The sequence below is a fragment of the Centroberyx gerrardi genome, chromosome 4 (assembly GCF_048128805.1).
Source record: "Centroberyx gerrardi isolate f3 chromosome 4, fCenGer3.hap1.cur.20231027, whole genome shotgun sequence".
In the NCBI taxonomy this organism is placed as follows: Eukaryota; Metazoa; Chordata; class Actinopteri; order Beryciformes; family Berycidae; genus Centroberyx; species Centroberyx gerrardi.
Window position 1 is genome coordinate 3,811,501 of NC_136000.1, and position 11,817 is coordinate 3,823,317.

Below are 11,817 nucleotides of genomic sequence, written 5' to 3' on the forward strand. Positions count from 1 at the left end.
ATCGCCTGGAAAATATATCAAACACACAGAGGCACTCAGACTGATCCATAACACCACATAGTGAAACATTCAGTTTAATGAGATGGAGTCGGGATTACTGCAACTGCCTTCTGGTTGGGTCCCTATGAACTCCCTTCAGCCCACACAACTCAGTCAGAATGCTGCAGCTGACACGTCTTCAACCCTCTCCTACATTCATAACAAATGGTAGTTTAATGTTACCTTGCTGTCTGCAAATATACACACCTTATAGAACATGAAAAACCTTTTTCTCAATCATTTTTGTCCACTCTTCAGTTCGGCCTGCATGTGATCCACCCTCTGCAGCCAGAATACACTGTAGCGGGTGTTAGCTCGTCATCATGGAATTGAAACTTATGCTACTGTTTTGCACTCATCTTAAATCGTTCTGGATAAGAGCGTCAGCTAAATCAGGGATTCCCAAACTTCTTCATATATCGAGGACCCCCAAAAAGACACGCATCACACCATGGGTTTTATCTAAGCAACCCCACCTGAGAACATTTTTGTTGTTTTCATCTTAGAGTATCAAGACAGTAATGCAATTCTACACTAAATTACAACCTACTGTTTGAGAGTTAGTAGCAGTGGTGGGGACAGTGAAGCCTACAACCAAAACAGTCATCCTTACACATTCTGTCAACACGCAAATCTCTAGTGAGTGAAATAATAGTGAAATTCATGCATTCCTCAGTTTCTCGGGGACCCCGGGACTCTTTCAAGGATCCCTGGTGGTCCCTGGACCCCAGTTTGGGAACCACTGAGCTAAATTACTAAAATGGAATTGTAAATATCAGTTTGTTAATAACAGATCTAATATCATTGGCAGTATTTACACATTATGCTTTCAATTACAGTAATTTTGGAAGAAAAGCATTTTCATGACAATATGATCCAGAAAGGAGCAAAATTATAATTCTAGGCAGTTAGAAAAGGAACCAAACAGAAGCAGTTGAGATGCTGCAGTCCACAGTGCAAACAGTGTGTTATTTAACATGAAGAGAATATCCTGTCTATATATCATTCACTGCAGACAATTCACCACTCACCAGTGATGGTTGACCAGGTGGACCGACTGCTGTTCCATCACATGACAGAGGTCGGTCCTCTCCCTCCTGTCTGCTGCAGTCCAACCGTCTCCCAGCCACCATCCAGCAGCAGTATATATAGCAGAGGAATGCCTCATTCATTCTAATTAGCAGAGTGAAGGCTCCGCCTGTGTGTCTCCCCATCAGTTCACTTAACTAAGTTTTGACGTCACCGTTCAGCATGGTGATGGCAGCATCATGCTATAGGGCTGGACAGGGATCTATACGTTAGAGGATTAGGGCCACTCAATACAATAAAAAACGACTCAATTGTGAGTTTTTTTCTTGCAATTGTGACTTTATTTCTCAGAATCGTGATATATTTCTCAGAATTGTTTATATATAAAGCCCTTGTTGGAAAGCTACCACCTTACATTTCAATGATGCTGGATTGGAACTTTGGACCCTATCAAACTGGCTCAAATGACTTGCTTATGCTGAAGGTCCCCTGAGCACGGTCTAAATTTGGAAAGTCAGCCTTTTATTTTAGTGCCCCTATTTCTTGGAATGATCTTCAACACACGCTAAAAATCAATACTCTACTAACCTATGGACAATTTAAAACCATGATCGCAAACCTCCCTGCCTCAATGTGTAACTGTTTTAATTGATTTTCTTTATTCTCATCTATGTCTTGTCCTATTTATTTTTAACTTTTATCTTGTCTGTAACTCGACATCATTGTAAATGACGGCAACCTCAATGGTTCTTCGAGTTTAAATAAAGGTTTGAATGAATGAATGAATAACTCGGAATTCCGATTTTTTTTGCGAGAGAAAAAAAGTCAGAATTCCGAGATATAAACTCAAAATTCTGAGATATAAACTCAAAATTCTGAGATATAAACTCAAAATTCTGAGATATAAAGTCACAATTGTGAGAAAACCCCACAATTGAGTTGTTTTTTATTTTATCGAGTGGTGGGAATGGGCTTCCATAGGTAGAGACTTTCCAGACTTGCTCCTGTTATCAAAGCAAAAGCTGTTTTCTACCAGGTATAAACTGGAAGGTGTGCACACTTAGACAATCAAGGTGTTTTATTTTTCTATTTTTAATGCCTTGTCAGCAATGACTTGCCTTTTCTTTTTTATTTTTCCTACTTTATTTACTATTTTGCTGGTTACTATATCATTCATACATTATATGATAACATCAACATTTCAGGCCTCAAGGCAATAAAACTATAACATTTGAAAGGCTGTGTAGACATCTGATATCCAGAGTGTGCTTATGGCCACACCATGTTTCCCACTGTGCAAAAAAATGATATCAACAGGTAAAATGCCTCGCCTAAAGTGGAACATTAACCTCAGTCTTTCTGAATATATAAATTCTAGGTATGTAAGCATGGACTCTTGAAAGGTGGGACTTTCTCTTCACAAATTTCAGATCCTAGTGAGGACGGCCTTTCTGAAGCTTCGGCACAAATTCAGAGAAATGTGTGTTGAAGTTTGAGAGGCCGGGTGGAACTCATACATGGACCCAAAATGTCCCACAATATTCACCTTCATCTGACTGAACCATCATCATCACCATTAACTGCGGGTCATTGAGTCTGCTGGAGAGTCTTCTGCAGAGCAAAGCAGTGTTTTCAATCCGCTCCGGGACCCAAAGCCCTGCTGGTTTTCACCCAATCTAATCAGGGAGCGTTTTACACCTGGGATGCAAGGTGAATGCAATTAGCCACCGGGTAGATTAGAAAACAAGCCGTAATTTGGATCCCCAGGACCAGGATTGAAAACCACTGCTTTCCCACCCAGAGATTTGGTCCGGGCAGGTCTTCCATGGAGGAGCTGACAGCCACCTCTCAGTGTCCAACAGGAGGGCAGCAATGCCAGCTAAGGCTCTGGTGATGTCACTCCTTAGTGGGTGGAGCCCACGTTGGAGACCTGTGAGGTTTCCTCCTGGAGAGGAGAGACTCTTGAGGCCAGACAAAACACCGGGTCCTTTCTCTGTGTTTGGTGACACCTTGCTGGCCAGAGTGCAGTTTGTCCAGGTTATCTTGTTGCACTGATGCAGCGACAGTTCAGTGGAAGCTCAGAAAGTCCGCTGATGACAACCAACTTCTCCAGATGTTGGATGAGCGGATTAAAGCAGACAGACGAGGTTGTGGCTATCAGTATCTGCATCCTTTGTGATCCCCGACTCTTCCTCCCTCCTCGTGTCCAGTGGTACTTGTCCATGGTGACGGAGTTGGTGTTGAGGCCCCGCGCCAGATCCGGACGTTTCACCCAAGTGCTCTTACTCCATATTTTGTTTATGTTCCACTTTGTTATCAATATTTAATCTTTGTTTGCCCCCTCTCAGCCTGACCGTAAAAAAGAACATTTTGTTTCCCAATAAGGTTTTCATGGGACTTTTTCCTTGTTCACATTAAGGATCTAAAGTTTGGGGGAGGGGGTTCATTTAGTATTTCGTAAGGTGGCCATTGTGAAGCCCTTCAACACTATGACTGTGATTAAGGGCTGTACAAATAAACTTGACTACATACATGTGGGATATAAAAACGTTTCACACGATAAAGTGTCAAATATCAGAGCTTTTGCACACCTGAGAACAAGGTGACAGATGTGTAGAAGACTGTAGGTCGACACTTAAAGAAAAAGCTCCTGCACGTGCCATAACAGCATCTTTATTGAGGACTTGTACTGAAACTTTGTCCTCAAGGATGCTCCAATCACACGGTAAAGCGTAACATCGGCCATGTGAACGCATGGCCAGAGTACCGAGTCCAGTGTAAAGACATCCCACCAGTCACCTAAGCACCACAGTGGCCTGGCAAATAGCAAAAACAACTGTTCTCAGGTCAGTTCACTTCAGTCAGCGCCCCCTCAGCCTGACTTGACCCTCCCGATTCCCACCGCAGTTTCAAAACATCATCCTGAAGCAAGGGATCGCACCATCGTATAATCCATCCAGAGAAACAGAAAACTACGATGAGCTCAGCTGGACGACGCCTACAGCAGCACTACTACAGGAGCTTCATGTTTTTAACAATGCCACCTCATCACAAAAAAACTCTCAAAGCTCTTTAATTACATCACGTAAAAGTCAAAGCAAAGAATAGCATTTGAATTGTACAAACTGGATAGTTTGATATAGCAGGATATTTGGTGAGACAGTTGTACCTTTGTATACCAGTTGCAATGTTGTGAACGTGGCGGTGCTCTGTTTACCATTCACAGGAGAGGGGGCGCATCACCCCCCTCTTACCCCAAACAAACACACACACACACAAAACAGACACGAGATCAGCCAAATAAATTGTTTTTTTAAAATGTTCATTAATCAAGTAAAGCCAGGAGGAGCATTCAGATCAGTTGGTTCTTTTTAACCTGCTGCAGTTTCTCCACTTTTCTTTTTCTTTCTTACTTTCTTTCTTTCTTTCTTTCTTTCTTTCTAGCCACTAAGACGGTGTGAGCAGATATTTTCTTACATGCAGCTGCTGTCCTTGCAGGTCGCCCTTGGAAAAAGAGATTCCTGATCTCAACTGGACTAACCTGGAGAAATAAAGGTTAAATAAAAAATAAAAAGTAAACAGCTTTGTCTTAAATCACACAAACAGTCTCACTGCACAGCTCCAACCGGCGCTCTCTCCCTCCTTGCATCTTCATTTTTCATAGGTCCGTTACTTGCCATGTGGTGTAATATCTCCCCCCCCCCCCCCCGCCCCCACCCCCCCCCCATTGCCCCGCCAATCCGCATACATACACAACTTAAACACTACCAGTACGTAACCCTATGAAGCGTTTATGTGGATGGCTAAGCACGTGTGTAATAAGAATAAAAAAAACAAACAAAAAAAAAAAAATAACAGCAGAGAGCATGTTGGGCTATACAGTCCAATTCAGGCTGGAAAGGAAAAGTAGCGCTTGATCAAAAATTCAAGTTTTCTCTGTGGTTTCCTGGTACAGGAGTCAGGGAGGGGGGGGGGGGGAAGGGGGGGTAAGTTGGGAGACACCAATTAGATACAGGCCACGCCCCCACAGGCCACGCCCCCCAGGCAAAATCTGACAAGAGAGATGCTACATGTGCCTCCTGCCCTCCCCACTAAACAAACATACACACTCACTACTACTGCTGCTATGAGTACTACACACTCACAACACACACACCTCTACCTGCTAATACTACTACATACACACTCCTACATATACAGATACACACTCCTAACTCAGGCACACACACACACCCAGTCAGCCGCTCTCTCTTGGCACCAAACACACCATAGAGCAGTGGTTCTCAACGTGGGGTCCAGGGACCGCCAGGGGTCCTTGAGGGGGTTCCAGGGGGTCCCCAGCAAATCGATGAATTGTTAAACTTCACCATTATATCATTTACAAAAAGTTAACATAATTAGAGAATGCAGAAAAATGACTATTTCGATCATAGTTTCACTGTTATCTCTCTACCTACAATAAAGATAGACTCGTAATTCTGGACACAATCTTATCTAACAATAAAAATATTCTCACATTTGGGTCCAAGAGACAAAATCTCACCAAATGGGGGTCAGTGGCCCTAATGTGTACTAAATTAGGGATCCTTGATGTGAAAAAGGTTGAGAATCACTGCCATAGAGCAACTGGGAGGAGGGGGGGGAGGGAGGGGGGTGGGGGGCGTGAAGACCCCCAACAGGAAATGGTTCTTCGCCTCTTCAGCCTTTATAACGCTAACTTTTGTTTTGTTGGGAAACGTGAACTGCAGCATTATTGAAAAAACATGCAGTAGATCAGTTAGTTCAGTCTCAACTGTCCGCACAGTCGTCATGATTGATTTCCACATATAACAGTAACATCCTCCATGACTGCAGGCCATGATGCAGAGTCCAGCCACAGGCAGACGGCCTCCAATAAGATTATTGTTTTCAACATGATCAGATATCATAATTACACATGGTACAAAACAGGCTTCAAAATAAAGTAGTGCTGAATTCACTTTTTTAAACACTTCAATCACGCACTATTTCACATCAAATTCAATATCACATGGCACTGAATGCAGCACATCGGAGTAAATGTGTGTGTGTGTGTGTGCGTGTGTGTGTGAAAGAGATACCACGCCCCCTACATGGCACTTTGATGAGAGGAACCTTGTCTTCCATCATGCCGATACTTAAAGAAACGGGCAGAGAGAAGCTCAGCGCTGGCTGGCCTCCGTTCAAGTAGAAGCCCTTTCTGACATGGAATGATCGCGGTTCAGCTTCAGTCCAGTTTTTAAGTGCAGAGGAAGTGCACACCAATGCCACCGAAGGGTGGGGGGGGGGTGGGTGGGATGTGGGTTCTTGTGTCCCTTCTTTTCCAGGCGGGAGACCCTGTGCAGAGTCGAAGCAGCACCCATTCTTTGTGAGATAAGGCTTTGAGGAGCGCCCTTTGTGAACCGATTGGCCAACGCTCTGCTTCTCTTGGCCAATAAGATAACTACCTGCTGTAAGGGTCGCCAGGGTAACCGTTTGGGCTAGCGCGGCTGTTGTTGCTGTTGGGGAGGGGACTATGAGAGGATGAAGATGAAGAAGATGAAGAGGGGGAAGACAAGAGCAGGGAGGAAGAGGAGGGACCAGGCAGGGAGTCATCGTCCGTCCGTCCCCCATCAAACACATCGTCCATGTCCACAGCCAGAGGCAGGCGGGGGGGCTGGGGGGCGGGCAGCGGGGGGCCCCACATGGGGGCCAGCTGCTCCGCAGAGGGGCTGGAAGCCTGGTGCTGGGCCTGGTGCTGGGCCTGGTGCTGGGCCTGGTGCTGGGCCTGGTGCTGGGCCTGGTGCTGGGCCTGGTGCTGGGGGTAGGGCTGGGTCTGGGCCTGGGGCAAGGTGAGCAGGAGAGGACCTGAGGAAGAGGAGGCTGGCATGGAGGGGTCGGCGGGGGGGCGGTTGGCTCCTGTGCCGGTCTGGGAGCCACGGTGGATGCGATGGCTGACGATAATGTTGTTTCCAAAGCCGCCCATGGAGGCCATGGTGGTGCTCTGCTCCCGCTGGACCACAGCGGTCATGCCGCCTTCAGCGATCAGCCGGCGGATTCGTGCCAGAGCGTCTTCTCCTGAACCGAACTCTGGAGACTCTCCTGGACCAGGAGTAGGACAACACATCAGTTACTGAAAGATATGTCTTTAAAAGCTGGATTTAGTAGCAAATGTGATCTATGAAACTTAAAGATAGTAATTAGACTTTATTAAGAAGTCGCTGGTCCCAAAATGACATATAAAAAAGCTCTGAGATAGAGGTACTGAGTGGTTCAGCTAATAAAATGACTGAGTGATTAATTATGCTTAATACTGACTTTTACAGACCAGTTGACTTTAATTAGCTACCGTTCATAGCAACTTTTAGCAGCATGAATATCTGAACTTCCAGTTTATGTCAATGGATGGGAACATTGACACTGTCCGATATGTAATGCAGTGTTTAAGTCTGAGGTTGGCCCTACAATGATTCTCAGTATGGATTCAATATGTTCATATGACGTGATCATATATATGACGTGATCAATTCTGACATAAAAAATTGAAACCAGGTTGAGTAGTTTTTCAAATGGTGTCTGACAGTAGAGAACGGAGAAGTACCAGTGTTAGCTGTGGATGTGTTAGCTTCTGCTGAGGCGTCCCCCTGGGACCCGTCCTGGGCTCTGCCGGTTTGGGACGGCTCTAGCGGCCCCTCAGAACCTCGGCTTGTGGACGGACCCTCCTGAGGGCCATCTGCTGAGAAGAGACACAAGATCACGCTGAGCTCTGCAATCTCATTTCAACTGTCCTTAAGAAACACAGATGATGTCTGAAAACACACATCAGCTAGAAACAAGGTCAGTATATCAGGATAGGAGATAATATCTATACTGTGCCATGTGTCTGTAGAGTGCTGTGCTGTCAGTAGGGCATAGTTTAAGTCAGTAGGGTGTATCAGGGTGGTACACTATCTATCCATGGTTTGCAGTGATGTCAGTGTTGTGTTGACGCTGCCATATTGACTCCTGAACAGCGTTCCATTATAATCACAGACTGTACAACCATGAATAATTTAACGTCTCACTTCACTTTGGAAGAAAAAGGAAGATATTTTTAAAAGGACTGCAGTCCTTGGAGGAAGTGAGACTCTTTCTCCTCTCTGCCTCCAACATTGCTGACACTAGGGTTGTGATGTCCAACATGTACATATACACATCACATCGTCCAATCAAACATCTCTAATGGCCAATAACATCAGATGGAGGGAGGGGGTTCTGTCCTGTTTCATTACTGCATGTTTCATTCTCCATTTGGTTCGCATTTTGAGGAAATTATTGATTTCTGCAACATTTTTCACCTTTAAGTGCGCACAAAAACAAAAGCTAAACTAGCCTTGCCACACTTTTTATTTACTTTAAACAGGTTACAAGTGAGGAGAAAGGGATTTGCTTGCTGCCTCTTGGGAACTGTGAGAGCCGTAGGGGTGTGTGTGTGTGTGTGTCACTTAAGGCTCGTCTCTTTTCCTCGACTGACTGAGCTGACCATTGTTCTAAATGCCTCTTATTCAATGATTTTGTTATTTTGGCTAATGGCTACCATGAAAAGCAAAATGTTATCTTCAAAATATACTAATGATTTCAGCTGATGCATTTTAATTGATAAAACAGCGATGGTAGGCACTTTCTCTCACTGCTCAACTGAGTGTTTTTGGGAGTCAGCATGGCAGCGTCATGAGAACAGCGACGTCACTGCAAGTCATGATAGAGTCAACAGGGTGGATCAGGTTACTACTATCTAACTATCTGGAGTCAGTATGGTATATTGGAGATGTTAGTATCTGTATCTCAGTACTGAGTGCTGGCTGGGAGACGCTCGGCTCTGATAGATCCCTCTCTGTTTGCGTCTCAGCGTTCTGCAGCTGGATGATTGGCGTCTGAGTTCCTTGTGATGTCACTGAAGGGGCGGGGTGTCTGGGCTGAAGGCCAATCGCATTCATCAAACCCATATCTCTGTCCAGTCTCCAGCCAGAGCGACTTGGCCTGAAAAACAATGAGAGTACAATATGTCGAATTAGAGCTGCACGATTATGGCAAAAACGATAATCCCGATTATTTCGCTAGACGTTGTAATTATGATAATTAATCATGATTATTTGTCTCAGTTTCAGGAAACAAAATTATTTTAATACATGTTTGAACCTTAACTATACTGTCACTTTTTGACTTTTTTCAGTGCAGGATTTCTCAAAGTAGCAGCAGCTAAAAAATTTCAGTAAGAGTCTTACTCTTACTGTCTTACTCTTATTTTGATACTTACTAAATTTAAATAATAAACAACTCTTTATTACTTTGGGGTGGAGCTACAACCCTAAGACAAACTGCACAGAATCTGTTGTCATCTGGTTTAAATCTAAATTATCTCAAAATGACAGATGATGATCCACTTTTACCAACTAAAAGAGCAGAAGCATTTTCCCTTCTAATGTTGGGTTCTTCCTCAGTTCTTTTCCACTTATGTTTTAAGATGGTCTGTGAGGTTTCTCTCTTTCTGTCCCACCGGAGCTGCTGTCTTTTTCACTTCTTCTTACACTGTCTTTTTATCTATGTCTTTATTTCTATTTTATTTATGTAAAGCACTTTGAATTGCCGTTGTGTATGAAATGTGTTATATAAATAAACTTGCCTTGCCTTAACTTTCGTTTTGTTCACATGGTGCACGTTGCACATTCAAAGGTTGTGATTGGTCACGCGCTTGATACATCACACCAGGACTTTCAGAGGAATTCAAAATACAACAACCACTTCCATATCGCTAAATTAGATGTTTATTAATCATGGAAAGCTAAAATCACAACAGATGATGATTGCTGATTGACTGTGCAGCCCTATGTGGGATACCAGGATGAAGTTTAAGTTAGTAGAACAGAGTAAGTGGCCAAAGGTTCTCACCCTGGTCTGTCAGACCCGCGGGTCCGGCTGGTTCCACTGTTGTTGACGGAGAATAAAGGTTCGCTGCTGGATTCTCCTGGGCTCTCCCCGTCGCTCCGGTAGAACCTGGGCACACGTGTCAATCATTAATTCGCTTCCATGCAGGAAGTCTTAATAACAGAGGAGGGATTTCTTCGTGGAATCACACAGACCATGACCTCATTAAAAACACTAATTGACCTGCTCCAATTTATGGTCTTCCTGTTCACAATGACCATTAAGGTAATCACATCAGTAAGTCCCCATTCCAGAGGGGGTGGAAGAAGCTTTCTGCAGCTCAGAGGAATATCCCATGACTAAGAGGACTGCTAAAGTCACACAGAGCCAGGCTAGCTACATGTAGCTAACATGTAGCCCGGCTTATTTAAAGGATAAAGCTGGTGTTTTTTAATGCATTTCTTACTGTCAACAAATCCTATGAAAATAACAAAATCAGCAATGAATTTGTTTTGCCAACAAGTCTCTTCCATGTAGCCGGTGCCCAGTAAAGCCTCATGTCCCAGCAGCCATAGAACTCCATTGTATTAAAAAAACTATTAAAAACCCGTCACAGAGCCATGCTGCTGCTCTGCAACATATTTCATCATCACGATGCACCGGGCCGGCCGACTTTTTCCTCAAACAACTTAATAAGCCGGCTGTAAACACTTTGCGATCTCAGGAAAGTAGTTCCGTAGCACCGAAAATAGTCCCCGGCGTAATGAAGAATTTGTTCCCATTTGAATTTGATTGGGTAATAACTACAACAGCCTGACTTTTCATGGTAACAGTTAGCGATTTTTAAAATTGAAACTATGTCTTTGTGAGCTGTATTTAAAGGTTTTTAGCTTACAATTGGAGCCAATGACTTCCGGTTTGACGGCTAAAAAGGGAACGTGGGAAGTCGGAAAGTAACGGGAGTAGAGCAAACGCATTGTTGATTTTGTTATTTTCATAGGATTTGTTGACGATGAGAAATGTATTTAAAAACACCAGCCGTATCCTTTAATTCATACAGAGCCAGTCTAGGTAAGGTCTAGTCCTGCTGGTTAGGGTTAGTGTTAGAAGACTCACACGGGCCGGCAGATGACCAGGTCTCCCTTGTTGGTTCCATAAGCCAGGCCCATCCCCGGGTCGGGCAGCCAGCGAGCCGAGTTGATACTGACGTGGCGTCTCTGGTCCGGAGCCATGGGGTAAACCACGTTGAACACCATCTGAAACCAACCAACAGAATCAACACACACACACACACACACACACAGCTCTAAAAATACTGGGACTGTCAACAGTTCGGAGCATTCCCAGAAAGCAGGAGTCCCTAGTTGACTTGTGGAGAAGCGAAATGGAACACACAAGATCTGTTTAGATCAAGTCATCCACGTAGCAGTTTGAGTAGGAATAGCAGCAATTGGTCGTATGAGTAGCAGAAGTCAGTAGTATCAGTAGCATGAGTAGTAGCAGAAGTATTCGTTAAGGTATTGGCAGACACTAGTAATAACAGTAGTAGTGGTGGAAATATTAGTAGTAGTAGCAGTAGTAATAGCAGTGCAAATATTCATAGTAGCAGTATTAGCAGGTAGTAGCAGTATTGCTAGTCGTCATATTAGCAGGTAGTAGTAGTGGTAGTTGTAGCAGTAGTAGTATTAGAAGTGGCAGTAGTAAGGCTCAATCACTGGCTGAGGAGATGTGAAAGGCACTATAAGCCGTTTGGCTTCTGGTTGGCTAAGTGAAGAGTGTTAGCCCAGTGTTGGCAGGCCTGGAGGAGACGACTGCCTTTAAGTCAACACTCAGGGAATAAAGGTCCCG

The 11,817-nt window shown here is 44.2% G+C and overlaps 1 protein-coding gene across 4 annotated transcripts in view; it reads right to left on the minus strand.

The window, feature by feature from the left end:
- Window positions 1-4,803: 4,803 nt before the first annotated feature.
- ambra1b (autophagy/beclin-1 regulator 1b) overlaps window positions 4,804-11,817 on the minus strand; it is a 28,226-nt gene continuing 21,212 nt past the window's right edge. For 2 of the 4 annotated variants that reach the window (XM_071900119.2, XM_071900118.2), the window contains 5 exons: window positions 11,086-11,225; window positions 9,994-10,098; window positions 8,897-9,084; window positions 7,667-7,801; window positions 4,804-7,167 (listed from right to left, as the gene is read on the minus strand). In XM_071900119.2, coding sequence (XP_071756220.2) covers window positions 6,530-7,167; window positions 7,667-7,801; window positions 8,897-9,084; window positions 9,994-10,098; window positions 11,086-11,225 — 1,206 coding nt within the window. In that variant the 3' untranslated portion in view covers window positions 4,804-6,529. Of the gene's footprint in view, window positions 7,168-7,208; window positions 7,244-7,666; window positions 7,802-8,896; window positions 9,085-9,993; window positions 10,099-11,085; window positions 11,226-11,817 lie in introns of those variants that run through there. The other 2 variants (XM_078283136.1, XM_078283137.1) reach the window with 2 other exon arrangements.